Source organism: Rhizopus delemar, genomic scaffold (assembly GCF_000149305.1).
Source record: "Rhizopus delemar RA 99-880 supercont3.7 genomic scaffold, whole genome shotgun sequence".
Lineage (NCBI taxonomy): Eukaryota > Fungi > Mucoromycota > Mucoromycetes > Mucorales > Rhizopodaceae > Rhizopus > Rhizopus delemar.
The window spans coordinates 122,318-145,664 of NW_027137833.1; the positions used below are offsets into that span (position 1 = coordinate 122,318).

The following is a 23,347-nucleotide window of genomic DNA, read 5'->3' on the forward strand; positions in this document are numbered from 1 at the left end:
TCCTGACCTTAATCCAATTGAAAATGCATGGATCATAGTCAAGACAGACCAAGCATTTTTTGACCGGGTTTCGAAACTTTGGTATGATCTAGCAACCCCAGAGTACTGTAAAAACTTATTCACTTCATACCTCGTCGAGTTCGGGATGTAATCCGGCGAAAGGGCCACGATACTAAATACTAATCGAAATTGAAAAAAAAAAAAAAAAAAAAAAAAAAAAAAAATACATTATTTTCACTATAAATCCTTATAACATGTTGGAAACTAACAAGTGATCTCCACGACAAGTATTATCGAATTTGTTGCAAAAAGAGGCAAATTTTGTTGTCAGCAAAACGAAGCTCTAAGTTTAATTCCCAGCGAGTTATCGTGAGAAAACCAAAAAACGGACTGATTTCGTCTCTCTAGATCTGTTATTCCTTTTTTATTCATGTGGTTTTCTTTTAGGGCAGTCTACAGACAAATATTGATGATCCAAAACAAACACTGTACAAATCATGTATAAATACTCCCTTCAGAAACTTTTTTCTTTAAAATTATAAATCAATTATGTATAAGCTCGTCTTGAACCTTTTGGCCTTTTTCTGCTGCTTTATGCTCGCTGCTGCTGGTAGTAACTGTATTTTAAATTACAAATGACCTGCAGGTGCTTCTGGAAAATGCTACTGGCAATGGAGAAATCAATAGCAATGTTCTGCAGCTTATGAATACATGAAAACTCAGTTATCATGTTCTAGTGGAAGTGGTTCAGGCTGTTCCTACTCAACTTCCGGTTGTACTGGTTATCTTGCTTTTATAAGAAGATGTCATGACATTGGTGGTGTCAAAGCTGGTGTTCTTCAACCTCCTCAAGATGGCCAATGTTAATTTATACAATAAATAATATCTGGTTTAGTACTTATTATTATTGTCTATAAGGAACGCGAAGTGCTCTTGTCCGTGAAATTTTAAGTATTTCTCTGTTATCAGCTTAATTCATTGAATCAGAAATCTTGAGTACGTTTTTCTTTTTATAAAACAAATATTTATTCAAGTACCGTTAATTCGTGCACTGGTGGAGGTTTATCAATACGATTAAAATAAAATACAAATCGTCAATTAGGCTATAGCAAGGTTTTCTCTAGCAATACGACGAAGAGTATATGTAGCACATGCAGCTACTTCATCAGGCCAGAACGGGTGAGTATCGCAAATATGTTTTCAATGAGTCTGCCAAAGTGATAACACAGTGCACGCAATCAGTTCTTGAAATTCTATTGAGATCCGGGAGTATAGTCAAGGCAGGAAGGCGCCAGTTTTCGATGAATTCATAGCTGAGCGATAGAAGTTTGTCCAAAAGAATTTGAAGCTATATCCTTCCAAATCGGATGTATGTGGGTGCGGCCCCAGAGAAAATGTTTATCTATTTCGACGTTACCCCATAAGACGCACCGTGGATCAGTAAAATAGTGAAGCACAATTGAATGGAGACGTTCTTTTGTTGGAAGATTTTTGTGCTATAATCGACAGAATATTATGTAAGCTTTTTGTAGAAAAATCTCGAGTACGTTGAAGCTGACAGATATCAAATCCCTTGATTTTTTGAATTCAAATAGTAGTGATGCAGTGAAAGACAGCTTTCTCTGGTTTCGTTTATCGCCTAGACAAGACAAATAAATACTAGTTCCCCGAAATAAATAGAAAGTCAATTCAAAGTCTTTGTCCCATTTTAAGCATAACGCACAGTCTAAAAGACGTTTTGAAGCGTAATGCTGAGTTGTTTAAGAGAAGCAGTGGTCTACAAGAAAAATAGGTTCTTAGGTGCCAAGGTCTGAGATTAAATCTCGCCGTTAATGCTTGAAAATTGAGTATAGTGTTATTTTTTTTTTCTTTCATGTCTTCATCAGCACAGCCTGTTTACATTAAGGAAGGAATATTAAGAGAAGGTTTAACACAAGGAATTGCCTTTCATGATTGGAAAATAACAAGTAAAAAAGCACCTATATGTAATTCAACAGAAATGGAAAAGTTTGTGTTAAGAATTAGAAACTTTGCTTGTTTATTAAGATCTAATCCCTATAGGCTTCAAAAAGATTTCGGCTTGCCACCTCCCGAAATGGTTTTTGGCAACAACTGTGTTACTCTAAAGAAAGGCGATTTTGAAATATCTCTTAACGCTTATGATGCTCTATCTAGAGTTGATACGAGCTCAACAAGTAGTGAGAATTTAAAAGTAGCTTATGCAGAAGAATGGACACGTAAAAGGTAAACAATTTTATTTCTGATCTTTTATAAATATAAAGTTAATTCATGAACACGGTGGGATTGTTTCTTGTTGCAGTGCTATGAATCATACAGATGTTAAAGACGTTGTCAAACCTTATGATTGGAGTTATACAACAGACTACAGAGGTACCTGTTTAGCAGATTTTGAATCATCACCAACATCAATGATTGACATCGATCGATTAAAGAGACCCGAACCTATTTTATTCTATGATGAAAATATACTTTATGAAGACGAATTGGCAGATAATGGCACAGCAATGTTAACTGTTCGATTAAGAGTCATGCCAACATGCTTTTTAGTCCTACAACGGTTTTTTATGAGAGTAGATAACGTTTTATTTAGAATTAATGATACAAGATTATACCATGAATTTGGTAACCCGTATTTTGTACGAGAATATACATCAAAGGAAGCACATTATAATGAGATACTTGAGGTAAAACGAAGAAAAGAAGATGAGGGAAATGATTCAAAGCTAACAAATATATGTATATAGAAATTAGGAAAAGGTGATATTTCCCTTTTGAATGATCAAAATTGGGTAACCTCAGTCATGCCAGATGAAGCAAAAACAATAATTAGAGAGAAAATAAAGATATAAAGATTACAAGATGTTTGCTATACTCTTCATTTCATTAATATAAACTGCTTTTGCATGTCTTCTTACTATAATCACCTCTGCTTCTTTCACTTCGTTATCCTCCACATAGACCAATTCTTTAAAATGTCTCAACTTCTCAAACAAGCTAATGAAAAAAATTTCTTTTACTGCGTTTGAAACCTTATGTTTATTCAAATAATAAAATACCTTTTTTGGGATTTTCTGTCGATCAAAAATTAATCCTTTTTTTAGCAAAAAGTAAAAACTGTTTTTCCTCTGGAAAAACAACTGAACATTAGTTTTTCTATTTTTAGTTGATTGTAGAGTCAAAAAAATTAACCTTATTATTTAATCATAAAAATATGGCGGATAATGACTATACATTAAAGCAGAAGAAAAAAGAATATCCTTTTTACACATTTTCGTGGTGTGAAGGTCGATATTAAAAGTTTTGTTATAACTGAAGCAGCCCTTCTTTTTTGAATAGACAGGTTGAATAGATTCATAACACTTGGAAATATAATCAGGCATTTCCTTTTTCATTAATTTTATGCTAAATATATAATTTGAATGCCTTCAAACATGTTAATGTGGGATGTGTAACTGAAATGGTAAATCATTGATCCTTGAGGTGACCTGTTAATGTCACATATTAATTAAGAGAATAGTATGCGTGATCACAGCGTTTTTGAGTATGCTCTAAAAAGACTCTTAGGATTGCACAGCTACAATCTCTTTTGATTTAAACATTTGATTATCAAACAAATAAGCAAATCAAGCAAAGTGCGTTGAGGTCTGTAAAAATTGAAAAAAAGGCTCGATCATCCAAGAATACAAAGAGCAGATTGAATATATTTTATTTTGATATAAGGAAAGAGAATTGAATTGGTGCAAGAGCAATAACAACATTCAAGGAACACAATGAAATAATGTTTTTAGTTGTGTTCGAATAGAGGCATGTTGATTTCAACAATTATTCTTATAGGAGATGTTGTTGTAGTGTGTAATTCATTGTTAAAACAAAAGGCTGCAAAATCTAACGAGAGTGAAAAAGATAATTCTTAAAATTATTATATTTGATACTTACATCCTTTTCATAAAATTTCAATTTAACCTTTTTAAAGATGCTTTAATTATAGCTATAGATCAAAAATAAATAAAGTTTGATATGAATTCCTGTTCCTGGTCATGAAAGTGGATTGTTTATAACTGTTTCTTAAATTGATTTTATGCGTCATTGCTTCAGGATGTATATCAAAATAACTTATACTAAGTCAAATGAATGTAACTAGTTATGAGAAATAATAAAGAACATAAAAGATTATTTAAAGCATTTATACTCTGATTTAACTTGAATGGGAAATACATTTAAATTAAGCCGGAATATGACTTCCGTGTTATTTAGTAAAGAACCATATTACGAGCTGCAAAGAGCGAGTCAAAACCAAGTTTCTTCAAATAACAGGTAACCATTGATCTAGAAACAGTTATTTCATTCTACTTAATGGCAATCTCAGCTGATCATAAGTAGCAAAAAGGATCCGTGCTCACTGTCTGTTATCCCTTTTTGCTATTTTCTTAGGCCTCCATATACTCTTTCCTAAGAATTTGAAGTCAATTTCTTTGTATCAGCCTATTATTGATCTTACCGTCATTGATGGCATCTAGATAGCACATAAACTGGCGGCTACAAGGATTTCAGCTTTGAGCATATACAACAATCCATTTGAATTCAAATAGCAGTGATATCGTGATGTTCACATTCATTTATTAATTGTCGAGGAATAAACAGCAATATATAAAAAAATACTGTTTATTTCTTTTATCTACCTTTTCTTCCCTCGAGAATTTGCAAGATAAAATTCGTCTTTGTTAGTGCACGAATTGTACGAAAATCAAGAGATGCTATGTGGATACGCGATTAAAACAGCTATCAAACTTATGTACGTACATTTGTATGTTTATAGTTAAGGGCAGCGTCCATCATAATATAGTGACTTCTGGATTGTCTATGCTGACTCTAATACCAAAAGTACTGGCGATGAGTTGAAATAGTGGCCTATGGCAGATTCACTTTTGTCATTTGCCATTGCTTTATTGCTCCCTGCTATTTCCTTTTTTTTTTTTTTTTTTTTTTTTTTTTTTTTTTTTTTTTTTTTTTTTTTTGGAAGAAACTTATACCGTTGATCGTATTATTTTTAGGCTTATAAGATAAGATGAAGTGACACTCAGAACGATAATTGTTTTAGCCTTTGTTTAGACGCAGTTGTAATAACATGATTTCTTTTTTCAATCAAGCAACAAGGCGCTTCATATTGACATGAAAAGCAGATTTTTTAATGAAGATAAGTTGCTTTTCAACCCGAGACCAGTTTTATTCTATTTGAGAGATTGTTTGTATCTCTTCTGGATTTCTGCAGGTTTATTTCTCTTGATTCATTATAATAGACTCTCTTCACACTAACCTTGTACTTTTGATCATAGAACAATTGAGAGCAGTTTAAGGGAAGGAAAGATTTTCAAACTGAACTGATAAGCTCTCCATCATCTCATTTGAAATTAATTCAAGTTTAATATCAAAGAGATCTTTTAAAAGCTGCTCATGTTTTTCCATATAATCGCTAGTCTACCTACAAGTCAACCGCTGCTCTTTTTTCTCATAGTATCCTTTAGATCATTGTCTTCTTTTTTCTATCAATACTTGGGCTATATTTTCTGGAGTTTTGAAAAGTATCATCTCTTTGCTTACATCTATATTTTTCTCAGAAAAAAAAAGAAGCGCTCCTTATCCTCATTCTTGAAAGATTTGTAATTCTACAACCTTTCTTCACTATATGACCATGAGCATTGGCTTTCTCAGATAGTTTTTTTCTTGATTCGTTGACTACGCTATCTTTTCAAGTGGCCTTAGGTTTAGATACTGATTGAAGTTTATGATATTTTCGACAGAATAAACTTCGTCATCAACTCTCATGCCCAAAACTGAATCTTTATTTTTGGTTGTCAACAATATTCCTTCTTCTATCTTCATGTACAAAGCTACTTATCTTAAATGTAAAAAAAAAGAATCCTAAAACTGTGTAAGCTATTCTACTTCAAAGATTATATAGATAATTTTATTTTGCACACATTTTTTACTTTCAAGTTTACATCATTCTTTAAGTGTAAACTGTGCTAATGTTTTTTCAAAAATTGCACGGGTAATTTGTGAAAATAATGTGATATAATTAAGGATAAACTAATGTAATTCAAAAAGGGGGTAAAACATGAACTAAATCTTTCATCCGAATTATTCATAGAAAATACTTCCGGAATTGATATTAATACGTGCTTGCTCTCTGTGTGTGTGTTTTTATTATAAAAGTAAATCAAATATTCAGATCATACTGAAAGCTCTTGATAAATATATTATTTTATAAAGCAAGTGCGCACATACATACGAAAAGATACTTGAAAAAATTAAAGGTATCTTACAATGCATTTGTAACCGTTAATTTACTTAAAATGGTGAATTTTTTTAATTTCAGATCCGAAACATAATCAGGAAAAATCATTTTTCAGTGTCAATAACAGGAAATGAAATTTTCTGACTTACATTCAAGAAAAAAAAAAGAAATAGCTCTTTCATTATGCTATGAAATTGAATCAAAAGCTAATGATTAACCGTAAAAGAGACTTAGATAGAATGGATATGATAAAATGATGTTACACATGGATGATCGTGCGTAACATACCTCTTTTATAAAAAATTCATTGCAATGTTTCCCATTAAATGTTTTTCCGATGCAAAACGACATGCAACATCAGCGATCTGATGGGAGAGGGCAAAATAATTTACGCGATGCAAAAGAGTATAAATATGCGTCGTTTTTTCTGTATTTTTTTTTATTCTTCATTATCATCCAAAATGTCTTCTGCAATCAATTCTATATCAGATCAATCTGCTATATACTATTACAAGTCTTTTGTTAACTTTATCAATGTACAATCCAAGACTTATGCTGATAGGGTCTTTGTTCGCTACTATTCAAACAATACTTTCAAGACGTTAACGTATTCTGAAGTTGATCGTATCACTACTAACCTCGCTTGTGAATGGGCTGAAAAGAAGAATGGATTTGAAGCCGTTTCTTATATGAATGATCACAACGTAGATTATATGTTTACCATGTTGGCTTTGATGAAGCTAAGAATTATTTTTCTTGCGATATCTCCTCGTAACTCTGAACCCGCCATTGTTAACTTGTTGGAGAAGACGCAATCTAAAGTGATCTTTGCTACGCCTAAATATGAGTCTATTGCTCAAAGTGCTGCTGCCAAAATAGATGGAGCTAAAGTTACTGTGATTCAACCATTTGACATCGAAGCTATGCTGAATCAGCCTCTTAACCCTCGTTACAAAGAAATCCTTGACTTCAACTTTACTGAAAAAGATATTGATCAGCCTGCATTAATTATCCACAGGTACATTTTCTATTTTCACGTCATTATGCAAAATTAACATTCATTTTTCTTTAGCTCTGGATCTACCAATTTCCCCAAGCCTATCTATCTCAGTAACAGATATTTGCTCATTCTCTCTGGTTTTTACCAGCTTTATAAAGAGAAACATCCTCATTTGGATGTTGTGAACAAAGATGATGTAATGCTTTCTTGTGTACCACTGTAAGTTTTTTTTTTTTACATGAGCAGCAAAACAAAACGAACTAACATGAAATCCTTTGGTAGTTTTCACTTATTTGGGTTCTTTAGTTTAACTTCTGCTGCTTTTGTTGGTGCAAGTGCTATCTTCTTGGAAAGACTTCCTCCTTCCCAAAAGGAAATTGACTTTGCCTTGAGACACAACAAATGTACTATCATGACCGCTCCTCCTATCATTCTTGAACAAATGATTCCTTACTTGCAAGAACACAATGACTTTTCTGCTGTCCAGCGCCTCAAGTTTATTCTCTTTGGTGGTGCTCCTCTTAAGCGTGAAGCAGGTGAATGGTTTCAGGCACATAATGTCAATGTTCGTACTGGCTATGGCTCTACAGAGATGAATGTTGCTATGTGTGCAGACTTGGATCCTAAAAACAAGAATTGGAATTCACTTCGTCCTCTTTGGAATTTCTCTTCAGAACCATACATTGTTCTTGAAGACACAGATGATGGATTAAAACATTTGTATCTTTCTTCGAATAGCCCTGCTATAGCACTTGGGGTATCAAATCGTCCTGATGGTGGCTTTAATAGTAATGACTTATTCAGAGAGGACCCGGAAGCGCCTGGTTGTTACATCTATATGGGTAGACGCGATGATATATTGATTATGGAGAATGGTGAAAAGACAAACCCTGTACCTATGGAAACAGCCATTCGCCAAAGTCCTATGGTCAAGCAAGTTGCCGTCTTGGGTCATGGTTATCAATGTACCTCTGCTCTTATTGAAATTGATTTGGACTATGCTATAAACTATGGCCCTGAAGAAATCATTTCCGCCGTCCATGAGGCTGTAGAGGATGCTAACAAGGAATGTCCTAGCCACAGTACCATCTTACCTCAGATGGTCAAGATTCTTCCTTTTAGCAAATCTTTGCCTTCTACTGATAAAGGAACTGTTATGCGCAAGAAAGCAGAGGCCATGTACAAGGATGTAGTTGAAAAGCTCTACAAGGACTTTTTGGAAGGCCCCAATCATACACTTGACACTGACTCCTCATCTTGGACACCTGAACAGACCGAGTCCTTTTTGGTTAAAAGCGCAGCCCAAGTCTTACGCTTGTCCGAGTCTGCCTTTAATGATCACTCAAAATCTGTTTTTGATCTGGGCCTTAACTCCTTAACAGCTATCCAACTACGTAATGCTATTGCAAAGGCCTTTAGTAATGTCCCTCAGAACTTCTTGTTTCAGCACCCTACTATATCATCCATGCGTGAAGCCTTATTGTCTGAAAACCACGTCGATCCTGCTCAAGTCATCGAGACACGTTATCAGCAAACTCAAGAATTAGCTCAGACTTATGTCGAGCGAGCTAAAGATGATTTCCCAGTAGCCAAGAACGAATACGAAATTGAAAAGAAGGAAAAGGTTGTTATGCTCAGTGGTGCTACCGGTTCTCTTGGTGCCTTTATTTTGCGAGATCTGTTAAAGGATGCCTCTGTCAAAAAGGTCTATTGTTTAGTCCGTGGTAAAGAGTCTGACTTGTATAGTCGTTTGGTAAAGGCCTTTGAATCTCGCCATCTTGACTCCTCTTTATTGGAAAATGATCGCGTTGAAGCCTTGCCTATGCGTTTGAATGAACCCTATCTTGGCTTCACAAAGGAGCGCTATGAACAACTCAAGGAAGAAGTTACTATTGTTCAACATTGCGCTTGGCTCTTGGACTTCAACATGACTATTGATCACTATGACAAAGAATGTATTGCACCCTTCTATAACTTGCTCAAGTTTGCCTATCGACAAGTCAATCCTATGCATGTTCACTTTATTTCCAGTGTCAGTGCTAGTGCTGGCTTAGGCCCTGAAATTGAAGAAAAGCCTCTTCCATTTAACTCTCGCGTTGCTATGCCTATGGGTTACGCTCACTCTAAATTTGTTTGTGAGATCTTGTTAAATTATCTTACAAAAGAAAAGAACTTTCCTTGTTATGTCGAACGTGTTGGTCAAGTTTGTGGTGACTCCAAGAACGGTGTTTGGAATACCTCTGAACAGTACCCTCTCATGTTTATTGCTGGTGGCTCTCTGATGCACAAGATGCCTAAGCTTGATACTGATGTTGATTGGGTCTCTGTTGATTATGCTGCTGCTGCTATTGTTGCTATCATGATCCGTTCATCCCAACTTTCAGCAGACGAAGACAACTCAATTTATCATATCGTCAATCCTCGTATTATTACTTGGGATGATGTCCTTACAGCAATGAGATCCAATGGTATGAAATTTGATACAGTAGATCCAGCCGAATGGGTTAATACTCTCTCAAAAGACGATACCAACCCTGCATTCCGTCTCATGTCCTTTTATGAAGACAGCTTCAAGAATGAATTCAAAATGCCAATCTGGCAGACAAAGAAAACATGCGACACCGCACCTATCCTTGGCCAATCTCCTACTATTGACCCTATACTCTTCAAGAAATACTTGAGCCATTGGCAATCAGTTGGCTTTTATAACCCCAAATAATTAACTTGATTTATCTTTTTACCATTTTTATTTCATAACTTTAGGAATAAAACATGATACATATTTAAATAACTCTTTTTTTTTTACTGTGAGCAGTAAGTGTGTTCGAAGCTGTCAATTACAAGTTGGACATTTTTTAAATAAAACAACAGGTGTGTTTCTTAAGATTTCTAAAGTAAAAAAAAAAAAAAAAGAAGGCAAAAATATGAAAATAAATGCCCTTGTGAAGCTAAAATTAAAAAGTTGAACTTGAGCGCTTGAGTTCTCTCGATTTGAAAGTTTTTTCTAAGTTTGAACAAAGCCCAGAACTAACTAAAGACATGCATCGAACAAGCCGTCACGGATGTCAATTTTTCGCTGCTTTGACCAAAAAATATACAAGACTTTTTTTCTTTCTTTCTTGCAAATATAAACTATGAATTCTATAGAAATGACAGAAAATGAAGTTTTATCACTTATTATTGGGTAAAAGCATACATTGAGAATTTTTAATTTAATTTTTTATTTTTAATAATCGTATATTTTGTATAGGCAGCTTGTAGCCTATGGATATTCTGCTGTCGCGCAAAGTGTAGCCAATGCTACAGGAGCTTCTTCTGATTTAATGCCAAGCTCAAAATTATCAGAACTTTTACAATTAGCAAAAGAAAAAAGTAAATTGGGAGATATTTTATTTAATTCAGAAAGTACCAATACGTTTACATGAATAGTGGAGGAAGAGGAGTCCGATGGAGAATTTTCTAATAAAAGCATGGATCATGACAGTGCCGCGGCCGATGAAACAGGTACCAATACAAATTATCTTTCTGGATTCGACGCGGAATCTATGCAAAACGCTCGTAAGTTTTTTTACCGTAATTTAAATAAGGAAAAGATGTTGAAAAATGTTTATAGAACCAAAGACTGCTCCAGAATTTGTTCAAAATTACTTTACACAACATAAAGGATCCTGTCGTATTGCCAGCTTTAGTTATGATGGAAGATTTGCAGCTACTGGATCTAACGATGCATCGCTCAAATTACTAGATGTGAGCAAAATGCAAAATAGAACTGGCGATTCTGGCGACAAACCAGTAGTTCGAACATTATATGACCATGCAGATGCTGTGAATGATTTAAGCTTTCATCCCAACGGTATTGTATTAGCAAGTTGTTCTAATGATCAAAGTATCAAATTATTTGATTTATCAAAGTCGGGAGTCAAGCGAGCATTTAGATATCTACAAGTAAGCTTTGTTTATTTATTGGCATTGAAAGAAAATCTTATTTTATAACTGAAGGATGCTTCACCTGTCAATTCCATCAGTTTTCACCCTTCCGGTGACTTTTTATTAGCAGGCACAAAAGATTCAGCAGTTCGAATTTATGATGTACGAACACTTCAATGCTACACCAATTCAAGTGCTGCCAACGTTCATCAGGGATCAATCTCTCAAATACGCTATTCAAAGACTGGAAAGATCTTTGCTACTTCCTCTTTAGATGGTTCAGTACGTATTTGGGATAGCGTATCTTCACAATGCATCAAGGCATTTGAAAATGCCCACAGTGGAGCTGCAGTCTCAAGTGTTAGAATCAGCAAGAATGAAAAGTACGTCTTGACAGCTGGTTTGGATTCAACCATGAGATTATGGGAAATTTCAAGTGGCAATGTTATTATGGAATATAAGGGACACGAAAACAGAGCACATATACTGCAACCTACATTTTCATACAATGAAGGCTTTGTTTTTATTGGTGATGAAGCCTCAACAAGTGTATTCTGCTGGGATACACAAACAGGTGCATTAGTGAAAAAAATAACAGGGCATAATGATCTGGTGCGATGTGTAGCTGCATCACCCAATGATAATGGAATTATCACTTGCAGGTAAGGAGCAGAATAAAAAAAAAAAAAAAAGCTTGGTGTCATCACAAGAATATTTATTGTATCCCCTTTTTTAAAATAGCGAGGATTACCGTGCACGTTATTACGGTGCATATTAACAATAAAAAATATATGACCTTTATAAATGATTTCTTTTTCTCAGAATCACTTATTTCTAAAGCTAGATTCCTAAAAGCTTTTCAATAATATCAAAATAACGATAAATAAAGAAAATTCATAAACAAAATGTATGCTTTAAAAAGGAGTGTTTTAATGAAATAAGCATTAATACCCCTTAATCTTTGGGAAGGGGCTTGAAATAACCGGTTTATGAATTAATCACTTTGTGCTGGTGAAAGAAAAAAGGATGAATAAAAAAATGTACGGTAATTGCATCTATTATATACCTAACAGAATGGCCTTTTCAGCAAACCATTTAACATCCACATCTGAATCTTGACTTAATTTTTGTAAAGCTTCGTTAACTTTAGTAGACACAAGTTGTGCTGTATCAGGGTTTTGTTTCAAGATAGGCGTCAACACCTCTAATGACTTGGCTACATTGAATCTAACATTTGGAATAGGATCCTCTACAAGTCCAATAACAGTAGGTAAAACTTTATCCCTGATAATTTCTGGTGTAAGAGAAACTGCCATTGTCTATAATGAATAAATGAGCTGTTTGCCTTTTACTGATGTGTACATAAATGTATATAACTCACAGTTAATGCAAAAAGGGTTGTCATACGATACAAATAGTTTTCATGATGGGCCATTCCTGTAATTCTTGGTAAAATGGTATCTTTTGCCCAATCATGACCAAAAATATCAACGAGTTTCTTGAAGTTGGTTGTAGCTGCATCACGGATAGAGAAGACAGCGTCGCCCAGCCAAGATAAGCAGAGATTAAGAAGCTTATCATCAAAAAAGCCAATGCCTAATTGTGAGGCTAGAAGTGGAATATATTCTATGATTGCTAATCTCACTCGCCACTGTTTGTCCGCGGCTAATTCGACAATAGCAGGTAAAAGAGATTGGGAAAGACTTTCGACCCCAATGACTTAAAAAACCATGAGTCTCTCTCTGCTATGTATTATATGTATATAGTTTACCTTGGTTGACTGCTTCCAAGTTGGAAATGATATTAAGTCGAACATCAGGGAAATCATCTTTTAATAATTGAAGGAAGAGAGGTAAAAGGTATTCAATGGTTCTATACAAGCAGCATTTCAGTATTTTGTGTAAATTTGTACATATAACAAACACATTCTTACCGGTCTTTTCCCAAGATAGGTGCAAATCCGCTTATATTTGTAGCCACAGCTGCTCTCACATGCTGGTTGGTATCAGTCACCAACTCTTTGAAACATGGAAGTATCTTTTCGACTACAACGGTTTTCTCAATCATTTTCGAGAATGCTAATAGAAAGAGTTCAGTATAAAATAAAAACGAAAGTTTTTTTTTTTTTTTACCTGATGCTTGCCCAATAGATAATATTTTAACTTCACCTTCACTATCCTTGATAAGACTTAAAAATAACACCAATTTTTCTTCAGCTGTAATGGCTTCTCCTGTTGCTTCACATAGCTAATGTATAGCATTATTCTCCTTGTTCCCTTTTCATTTTTATAGTATTTGTTACCTCTGTAAAATGAGATGCTACGTTGTATCTAACTCTCCAAGATTTATCTTGTCCAAGTGATTTAAGTGTAGGCAACAGGCACTGCCTAAATTCTTCAGGAGAAAGTATCTTTGCAATTTGTACCAAATCCTCTACAGTCAATAATCGAACAGTATCTTGATCATCTGTTGTAAGTTTTAAGAATAAGGGTAAGATACTAGTAACAAGAAGCTGGGGCGTCAATTCTTTTGAAAAATTCTGTGCAGAAATTATTGTCAGAAATAAAGAAAATACTCATTACTACAATATCATTCTTACAGAAAGTGCTTTAGCAGCTGCTCTTCTAACCATAGGCGTATCATCTTGAATAAGTTGAGCAAAAGAACTAATAAAGAAATGTTAATATAATACACTTTTCACTTTTTCTCTTTCCCACTTACGTTCTTAATTCGCTTTGTTGTTCAGCTGTACATTTAGCATATCCTGCAGCATGAAGACCACAAGCAGATATACGGCCAGTAAACCATTCTGCATTTGAAAGACGCTTCAACAAAGGAAGGAAATAGTTTGTAATTTGAAATGGGCTTAATAGTTTGACAAGTATATTCATAGACTCAACAGCCTAGTACAAAAGAGTTAATACAAACATTTAAGAAAACATATTTGATGTACCTTGTCTCTCACAAGAACTTCCTCTACAGATGCAAGATTTTCTAAAGGAGCCAAGATGTAGTGTACAAATTCAGGCCCACCAACATAATCAGCAAAATGACCAAGTTCATCTGCTACTGCCAAAAGCACTTCATCTTCATCATCAATTCCTTCTAAACTCTTTTTTAGAGATTGCGAATCAAAAAAGGGGAAGTTTATGTTTTACCGCTAAGAAAAGGAATCAGCTCATCTCGCGTCCTTTGAGGTCCCAATGCCATAGCTATGGTGCTCAGATTTCTAATGGCATTCAAACGTAACTGAACATCTTCATTTTTAAGTTCATCTACTAAAATGGCAATAGGATAAAGTTCTTGTTCTTCATTAGGTCTATCACCGAGATTGTTCTCAGGTGTAGTTGTCATGCTGGATGAAGAAGAATTCAAGGCAGTTGATTCATTAGTGTTTGCTTGAGCAAGTGGATCAACTTCCATAGTTTTTTTATTAGTATTATTTGAATAAAAAAAGAACTAAAATCAACAGTAATGCTTTCTGATGTACACGAAAATAGTATAAGTCACGTGATGCATCCAAACTCCTTTACTTCAGGAAGTTTTCTTATAAAATCATGTATTTGTTTAATAAACTTAAGCTATAAAAGGTATTGAGTTCTTTACAATAAGCTCAATAACCTTACTTTGAACTCTATTTTTATTTTTATTTTTTGTCCTTTTTTTTTAAAAAAAAAAGGAGAAAATAAGATGTCTTGTCAATTCCGCCAAAAAAGGCATAGTTTAAAATTTGCATTCTGTTTTAAAGTTTATGCCTCACTTTTTCCTTTTTCTATTTAAGCATTTTATTGCTTTATTTATTTATTATTTATGAGTTCAAACGATATACCAGAAGATACAATTGCTAATATTGTTCAGCAACACTTGGTACATGAAAACGGGACAGAAGAAAATAATGATGCCATTTCTTCCAGTGTTATTTCTGATATAATGGTACCTTATCACTTACCGGGAGCTGCCATTACTCATGATATTTACAACCATGCCAATAGCATAGCTCAGCAGCACCAACCCATGCAGAGATCCAAGTCTACAGAGGCACTATGCATCAACGACAAAAACCAAGAGGAACTCATGTTTGAACATTTAGACAAGCCCGGTGGCTTCAGACGGTTTCACATTCACCAGCAACAAATATTAGCACAGCAAGAAGGTAAAGGTACAAATATAAGCGAAAACCCAGCATTTCATGAATTATTTCGGCCCGAATCTGTATGTTCAACAGAATCTCGTCGTGAATATACGATCGGTCTTTTTCAGTCTTCTAATGATTCACCGCGCCCGACAAGACACTTTTTGGAACACTTGGCGATAACTTCAGCCATCAATCAATTTGCAGGAGAAAATCTTTTAGACTCTGAATCAGAAGAAAGCGAGACATCAGAAAGGAGTCGATTATTGCTACCGAGACACAAGAAAAAGCCAAAAGTGAAGGTTCAAGAGAAAGCAAACGTGACAAAAACCGTCTTTTTGCTCTTCAAGGCCTTTATTGGTAGTGGGATTTTGTTTTTACCGAAGGCATTTTCGAATGGTGGTCTGATATTTTCATTATTTGCCATGTGGGTTATGGGCGCTATTTCCCTTTATTGCTTTTTGCTTTTATTAGACTGCAAAAAACACTATACGGGAAGCTATGGTGATATGGGAGGCCGGTTATATGGACCTTGGATGAGACGCATTGTGCTGTTCTCAATTGCTATATCTCAGGTACATATAATGAATAATATATCTTTTTTATAGACAGGAATTTATTCTTTTGTCAAAAAATAGATGGGATTTATGTGCGGTGGAACTATATTTATTGTACAGAACGTAATCGAAGCTGTTCGAGCTTTGACTTCTGGAGCAATAAATCTGTCACCCCGTGTGATATTTGTCTTATTAATCATTCTGTTGACACCGTTAGTTCTGATTCGAAATATTGCCAAATTATCTCCTACAGCTCTCTTATCCGATGTACTTATCATTGCCGGATTAGTTGTATTATTGATCTATAACGGCATTGAAATATTTTCTCCCTGGGATGATGCACCTCATACAGGGCCTGGTATTCACTGGCTATTCAATTCTGCTGATTACGCCGTCTTTATTGGTACTGCGGTTTATTCTTATGAAGGAATTGGTTCGTTACAGATGTACTGCTATTGACTCCCATGTCTGATCTATTTTTTTTAGGTCTTATTATTCCTATTCGAGATTCAATGGAAAAGCCAGAAAAGTTCCCGCTTGTTCTTACATTTGTTATGTTTCTAGTTGCTTGCACTTTATGTTCTGTCGGTGCTCTTGGTTATATTGCTTTTGGACAACATGTTCAAACAGTCGCCTTACTTAACCTACCACCAGGCATTTTACCTAATTCTATCCAACTCGGTTATGCTATTGCTGTCTTGCTCTCAAATGCATTAACCTTATTTCCTACGATTCGTATTATTGAACATGCGTTATTTGGAGATCTTACCGGAAAACACAATACATTTATTAAATGGCAAAAAAACACACTACGTGTCTCAATTGTTATCGTAGGAACATTGATTGCATGGTTAGGTGCTAATGACTTGGATAAATTCATTAGTTTGATTGGATCCATATGTTGCTGTAAGTTCCTGTCAAGGAGGGAATGTATGTTGCTCATATTTTATTTTATTTATAGGTCCATTAAGTTTAATCTTTCCTCCACTATTCCATATTCGCCTTTCAAGTACGCGTGGTATAATACGTTGGGTTGATATGGCTCTGGTTACTTTTGGCGTTTTTGTTATGATGTTTACATTTTATAGCACAACCAATCAGTGGGCTTCAAAAGGATAAAAAAATAGGTTACTTACATTTGTATCCTTTTTTATAGAAATAAAAGACCTGTTATTTATGTTTCTCGATGTAGAATAAGACATACGCTTGAATTTAAAATTTAAGCAAGTACATGGGACTATTAAATGATATTTATGTAGATTTTTTCAAATCATCAATACTAAAATCAATCTAGCTTCTTTGTTTTTTTTTAGGCATGTTAGAATTGAAAGTATATTTTTGTATTTGTTATACTTGAATTTATAGCAGTAATTGATATAATCATTACTTTAACAATGACAGCTACAGTTCTTCACTTTGAATTCAGATGAATTACAACTAGATTTGTATTATAATTATGAAATTTTTATCAATACAAGTGATTAGTTTATTTTCCTTTTACTTGCTTAATGAGAGTTACACTACTTATACAAGATGCATTAGGTTTATGAATAAATATGGACAATGCAAGACAGCGCATTGTTTTGTGAACCTAAACCAAGTTTTGGAAAATATCTAAAAGGTAGCAGAAGTCCTATTATACTTTATCGCTCTTGGTCTTTAAAACATTTGCATACTATTCAAACTTCGCTATTAATAATACCATAGAATTCAAAAATCATGAAAGAATAATTCAATCATCCTATCACCTTTTTTTGTGCACATGACAGACTGCAACTTATCTGGACAAAGCTAACTCTAGCTTATTCTATAGTGAAATAAGAGCTCGCCATATTGATAGATGAAAGCCAATTGCTTCTCAAGGATTAAAAGTTTTTTGAAGGCACTACGAAACAGTTGAATGTATGCGCTTAGTCTTGTGTAGATTGACAATAAACGTCGATGTATTATGTTTTACATGAAAGTTATACTTCGGCGCAAAATCAAAGGCATACAACATCAAGTTAGAAGAGTCATCTCCTCTAAAAGAAAGAAAAAAAAATACTACTGGCTCGCTCAGCTCTCAGCAAAAAGGGCATTTTAAACTTTTAGGCTAGATAATAGGTAGGGTCTGGATGTTTTACTTTATCTTATTTTTTGAAGGCTTGTTTGCACTGAATCCTTTTATAATCCATTAGAATGCAGTCAAACGAAGCTACGGTTACTCTAGATGTAGGTCACATATTGATAAAAAGGAAGAGCTTGGCAAATACTCGGATCGGTCATACAGTGAATATAAAAAAATAAAATTGGTCATATTACGAGGTTCTTAGTTTTCCTAACATGCTTTTAAAAGTACCAAAAGAGTTGTCCAAAATTAAAAATGGCTTTAGAAAATTAATTGAAAACAAAAGGTGGAAGTTACCGCCAGAAACTACGTTTAAAGGCGATTGTACTAGTTTGGTCAAGCTTACACTACAGATTATTCTTTGCGATCTTTAACTTTAGATACAAATGATTTCAATACATGAAGAATAATTTATTTTGCAGTACAAGAGATTGAAAAGATGATGTCTTCTGGAATGTCAACTTGCAGGCACTTTTAGACAAGAAATAAAATGGTATTTGAATATGTTTATAGAAAGAGCTCATACATTTTATCCTTATAAGTAGGAGATTAGATTGCTACAGTTGATAGACTATACATTTCAGTTGACTATAAAGCCATTTTATAAAACTACAGTTACAGGTGCATGCAGTCTATTCTGTTTATTACATGAAGTTTTCTATGAAATACGAATAGGTGATGCAATAGATACAAATACCGCATTTTCTAATAACTGCAAATCCTGCTGATATAGTTCAAACTTATCTGTATCTGTTATGGATTTCAAATAAATTGATCTTTGCAAATAAAAATGGTCCCAAATTCTTTGAAAGATTGAAACGTTGGCTAATCCAAATCTTTCACGATATGCAATCAAACAAGCAGCCGTTTTCAAAAATGAGTGAGCGGAACGAGATTGAGGACAGTGTACGCTTTCAAATACAATATTATTCAAGTGTTCAGTGTATATTTGTGCCCAGTTCATTTCAATCATATTTTTGATGGACTAAAATTTTGATAGTAGTTAAGTATTCTGACATGTACTAATAATAAGCTCACCTTCTCATGTTCAGAGGTTTTGTCTGCAGGTAATATGGATAAAAGACAAGCTGTGAGTTGTGTAATGGAGTGGAAATTAGCAATACGCATATTAATCAATATTTCGTTTAGGTCGCCATGGTAACATTTTTCCAAGACAGGTCTTGGAGTAAGCAACTGTATTTCAGTCTAATAAAAGTTAGCTTTGTATTTGAGTTCATAGCAAGTTACCTGTTTGTTCCATAACCATGTTTCCATCAAATTTATTTCTACTTCAAATGATTGGAGCTTTGCTTTTCCTATCTCTTTCAGAACACCTTGAATGGTTGGTAAGCGCTGTTGTTGGTACACGTTAATATGTGCACATGTATTCTTAATTTACTTACCTCTGACTCCAAATTTGGAATTTTTAAAGATATATAGTCAGTATAATATACAGAATTGAATAAATTTATCCTACACATGCTTTATTATAATCTTTTGCTAATCTTAAAAGTGCTTTATTTTTACCTTGAAGAAAATTCTTTACTACTTATATGTTTATTAGACTCAATAAACTAAAGCATTGGTTATTACACTTATATATTCTTATTATTGCTAGCTTGCAAACCTTTACTATGCGTTCAGCTACTTTTTTGGTTGGTAAATCCAAATAGAAATCTAATAAATGTTCAAAATCCAAAATACTAAAAAGAAAAAGAGGGAAAGAATGAGCTAACATGTAAAAAGCACTCTTCCTTTTTTACGTTGTTTTATCTTTTCTTAGATCCAATACTTCTTTATCCCAAAGGTCTAAAGAAGCTTCACAATCAGAGAGTAATGAATGATACAAATGGTATATTTCAACATCTTTCAAAGCTTGATCGCTTTTCTACATTAAGCTTTTAATAATACTCGATCCCTTTATCTGTATAATGAACTGACCCTTAATAAGAAAGAAAACACAATATATTTATCTAAATGTTGCATGAATTGTTGAATGCATAATAGTTGCTGACGCATATCTGTCACATTATTACATAGCGTCTCATTTAGTATGTAACTTATCAATATCTGGCTATATATATTCTTTTCTTCATCTGGTCTACAATCAAGACTGTTGAATATTCTTTCAATTATAGAATTATCGGGGCTTTGACTATATTCATTCAATGCTTCTACAAATTCCTACATTATCTGCTTTAACGAAAATATGTTTATTATTATTATTTTGCTTTTTACTCTAATAAAAGTTCTGTCTTTATTTAATTAGTACAAGCACAAAAATTCTTTTAATTTATATATACTTGTCAATTCCAGAAGGATTTTTATATGTTGACTCAATTAACTTTGTTAATTTAGAAGTGATAATCATTAGAAATTTATAAAAGAGAAAAAAAAAAAGGAGTGTGACTTTATTTTAGTTTTTATATAATTACCAAAAAAGGTAAAAATGAAAGGGGAATTTTTTCCCACACTTCACAAACATATAGACTGTATTTTTTTATCCTTTTTCGTTATTTTGTAAAGGCGTCGATCCTTTTTTTTTTTTTTTTTTTTTTTTTTTTTTTTTTTAAGTATGAGGATTTTATTCTAGTGCCGCCTCTAGACGAGCATTTTTACAAAATAGTGAAAATTACCCCAATAAAATAACTATTAATATAATAAAATGTAATATTTCTACAGTTTTTAACTATGTGAGTTTTCATTGTGTATTCGTCTAAGTACATAGAATCTCGTGTCTACCACTGTGTTTACTTGTCTTCATATTCGCCTGAGCCCAACCCAATTGAGCAATTCTGGTCAGTGGTCAAAAGTAAAGTGAAACGTAACAAGTTCCTTGAGAAGGAAACGTTGATGACACGGATCAGTGAAGCATCTAATAGTTTGCGGTTAAGTGACTTTGAAGGCATTGTTAGCCATTCTCATAAATGCTTGGACAAGTGTCGTAATGTTCAAGCGCTCTGAAGGACGTTGTGACCACAAAAAACCCCCCTCCCGGATTCGCCAGATTCGTAAGGGCTAATTTTTTCTGACACGCGCGAAATGATTGGAAAAACCTGGCAGTTCAACTATAGAAATAATCAAATCGTAAAATTGATTTTATTTAAACGTTTAGGGTGTGGGAATAGAATATGCGAGTGTAGGAATAGGAGCGTGTTGGAATCCGACAGCAAAGACATTTATTGTTGGAATATTCATCAAACTCATGGTTTTTTCAAGCCGTAACTGCATTAAAAGTTTATGATCAGATTACTGGTACATTAGTATACCTGAAAGCTTACCTTCATTATCAATGATACGGTTAGCATTTCTAATGTTTTTGCAAAGTTGTTCATGTTAGAGCCAATTTCATATGATTTTGACCTATTCATACAACAGATATATCCTTTGGGATGATTGAGGATGATGAATTCAATGACTAAACCTAGAAACAGCTGTGCTTAATAAGACAAACAAATTAAAAAATGACAAATTGCTTACCACTTTGGACATATCCTATAACTTCTATTTCTTTTGTTATTTTTGTGTCCCAATCAACGTGCTGACACAAATTGAACAGCATATCTTTCAGAGTTTTGGGGAGTTTCAGTCTTGATTCATACTTGTATTTTTTTCCCGTTGGACCGTCATAAAAGGATGCTGCTTCGCATGCACCAAATTCCAACGGCCTATTTCCTTCACGTACTGCTTGTATTATCATATCGGGCTTATATCCTATCCTTTTTCTTCCAATTCTTTCTTGTGACTCTCGTTTTCGTTTGCCACTTGAAAAGGATGACTTGTTGTCTCTGCAAAAAAAATTGTTAAAACGGTATTGCAGGCTATAATACAAAATGATGTTTACTATACCTGGTGCAGTTGATTCCATCAAGGTTACCGAAAAATTTGTCAATCACAGGAACCCATACGTTGCTGTTGTACCATTGCTCTTGTTGTTTTATCAGGAGAGGATTTGGATTTCTCTCATATAGATGCAATCTAAAGTATTAATTAAATTAATGGACTTTTTCTTAATTTTTGATAATATTGACTTACAACGATTCAATTGCGTAGCATATTTTATCGATGTGAAACTCATCAGAGGTAGGATAATCAGAGTATCTTATCTCTGCATACTTCAAGAGAACTCTTTTGACTTCTTTGATGTTCTTCTATAAAATAAATTAAATTACTTGGATTTAGTAATATAAAACCACAACAGATCTGTTACCTTGTTCATTTCTTGTATCAAATTAAGTATGCTTTCCGGCAAATTCGTGGTTTCTAGTTCAGTTTCGCGAGTAATTTCACCCCATTCTTGTCCAGTAAAAAGTTTCTTCATCTCTGGATCGGATGTATCGAGGATAAATGAATGCACAGCACTGTTCAAAATACAAATACAAATAAAATAAAATAAAATAAAATAAAATAATGGTTTAGAAGATTCCTTACTGCTCTCGTTCCAGTTCCATACCGTAATCATAAAGGACGTCTTCCACAGTTCTTCCTGAGCACAATTTCCACTTCATTTGGTCATCCATTGCCTTGAAAGAGCTCTCAAATTTTCTGAAGCTGAGATCCGTCAAGAGTTTTATAGATTCTGAGCAAGCAACGGACGAATCGGCAACGGAAGATTCAGCAGTTTCATCGTTCTGAAATAAATTGATTTTGAGTGATTATTTGATCCCATTCAAAATATTTATCAAATTGCTTACAATATTGCTTGAAGTTGATTGTGTTGATGACAGTAGAGGATCTTCTTGAGAAAAATTCAAACTTTCCGGTGCTATGGAAAAATAAACTAGTTCATACTACAAACTTAATCCAACTGAAATGTCAGTACCTGCGCATTTGTTTCTATTGTAGTGACGTTGAAAGCCACGTATTGTTTCAAAATACTTTTGACAAAAGCATTTGAATTTTGAGCTGTCACTTTCTCTAAAAATCGTTGCAGATTCACCTAAGTTAAAAAGATTAGTTCACAGTAACATTTGAAAACTATTTTTACCATTCTCAAGTATAATATGAGCAGCTAACGAATGTTGATCTCTCTTATGACTCTTAAGAGAATTCAAGGTAATGAATGATAACTGGCAGATTTCGCAAGTAAGCATTTTGAATGATGAGAGAAAAAAGAGAGAAACCATATTTTGGCGCATCTGATGCATCTGGTGCATCTGGTGCACCCATTTTGGTGCATCTGGTACACCCATTTTGGTGCATCTGGTACACCCATTTTTGCGGATCTGGCGAATCCGTTTTTTTTTTTTTTTTTTTTTTTTTTTTTTTTTTTCAATTGCAGTCGTGGATAACACATTAGCTCTTGCTT

The 23,347-nt window shown here is 34.0% G+C and overlaps 7 protein-coding genes across 7 annotated transcripts; 4 read left to right on the top strand and 3 right to left on the bottom strand.

Annotated features, from left to right (window-relative positions):
• Nucleotides 1–1,873: 1,873 nt before the first annotated feature.
• On the top strand, nucleotides 1,874–2,870 carry RO3G_09243 (uncharacterized protein; the record flags this gene model as incomplete). Its single annotated transcript, XM_067663828.1, has 3 exons — nucleotides 1,874–2,244; nucleotides 2,321–2,705; nucleotides 2,766–2,870. 3 exons carry the CDS (start codon nucleotides 1,874–1,876, stop codon nucleotides 2,868–2,870), a joined length of 861 nt encoding a protein of 286 aa, XP_067519929.1.
• Nucleotides 2,871–6,777: 3,907 nt separating this feature from the next.
• Nucleotides 6,778–10,035, top strand: RO3G_09244 (uncharacterized protein; the record flags this gene model as incomplete). Its single annotated transcript, XM_067663829.1, has 3 exons — nucleotides 6,778–7,334; nucleotides 7,389–7,535; nucleotides 7,623–10,035. The coding sequence occupies 3 exons, from the start codon at nucleotides 6,778–6,780 to the stop codon at nucleotides 10,033–10,035; spliced, it is 3,117 nt and encodes a 1,038-aa protein (XP_067519930.1).
• Nucleotides 10,036–10,465: 430 nt separating this feature from the next.
• Nucleotides 10,466–11,909, top strand: RO3G_09245 (uncharacterized protein; the record flags this gene model as incomplete). Its single annotated transcript, XM_067663830.1, has 5 exons — nucleotides 10,466–10,500; nucleotides 10,567–10,688; nucleotides 10,746–10,874; nucleotides 10,930–11,261; nucleotides 11,316–11,909. 5 exons carry the CDS (start codon nucleotides 10,466–10,468, stop codon nucleotides 11,907–11,909), a joined length of 1,212 nt encoding a protein of 403 aa, XP_067519931.1.
• A 392-nt stretch (nucleotides 11,910–12,301) lies between these two features.
• RO3G_09246 (uncharacterized protein) lies at nucleotides 12,302–14,666 on the bottom strand (the record flags this gene model as incomplete). Its single annotated transcript, XM_067663831.1, has 10 exons — nucleotides 12,302–12,562; nucleotides 12,625–12,851; nucleotides 13,015–13,115; nucleotides 13,177–13,321; nucleotides 13,376–13,490; nucleotides 13,546–13,782; nucleotides 13,843–13,909; nucleotides 13,965–14,146; nucleotides 14,197–14,348; nucleotides 14,402–14,666. 10 exons carry the CDS (start codon nucleotides 14,664–14,666, stop codon nucleotides 12,302–12,304), a joined length of 1,752 nt encoding a protein of 583 aa, XP_067519932.1.
• Nucleotides 14,667–15,053: 387 nt separating this feature from the next.
• RO3G_09247 (uncharacterized protein) lies at nucleotides 15,054–17,051 on the top strand (the record flags this gene model as incomplete). Its single annotated transcript, XM_067663832.1, has 4 exons — nucleotides 15,054–15,950; nucleotides 16,053–16,365; nucleotides 16,419–16,838; nucleotides 16,894–17,051. 4 exons carry the CDS (start codon nucleotides 15,054–15,056, stop codon nucleotides 17,049–17,051), a joined length of 1,788 nt encoding a protein of 595 aa, XP_067519933.1.
• A 1,646-nt stretch (nucleotides 17,052–18,697) lies between these two features.
• Nucleotides 18,698–20,087, bottom strand: RO3G_09248 (uncharacterized protein; the record flags this gene model as incomplete). The annotated part of the gene is made up of 8 exons (XM_067663833.1): nucleotides 18,698–19,024; nucleotides 19,078–19,245; nucleotides 19,288–19,392; nucleotides 19,443–19,512; nucleotides 19,567–19,613; nucleotides 19,673–19,742; nucleotides 19,803–19,927; nucleotides 20,076–20,087. 8 exons carry the CDS (start codon nucleotides 20,085–20,087, stop codon nucleotides 18,698–18,700), a joined length of 924 nt encoding a protein of 307 aa, XP_067519934.1.
• A 1,063-nt stretch (nucleotides 20,088–21,150) lies between these two features.
• Nucleotides 21,151–23,132, bottom strand: RO3G_09249 (uncharacterized protein; the record flags this gene model as incomplete). The annotated part of the gene is made up of 10 exons (XM_067663834.1): nucleotides 21,151–21,264; nucleotides 21,321–21,402; nucleotides 21,597–21,827; nucleotides 21,889–22,017; nucleotides 22,075–22,190; nucleotides 22,250–22,400; nucleotides 22,471–22,670; nucleotides 22,734–22,804; nucleotides 22,862–22,978; nucleotides 23,027–23,132. The coding sequence occupies 10 exons, from the start codon at nucleotides 23,130–23,132 to the stop codon at nucleotides 21,151–21,153; spliced, it is 1,317 nt and encodes a 438-aa protein (XP_067519935.1).
• Between the last annotated feature and the right edge of the window lie 215 nt (nucleotides 23,133–23,347).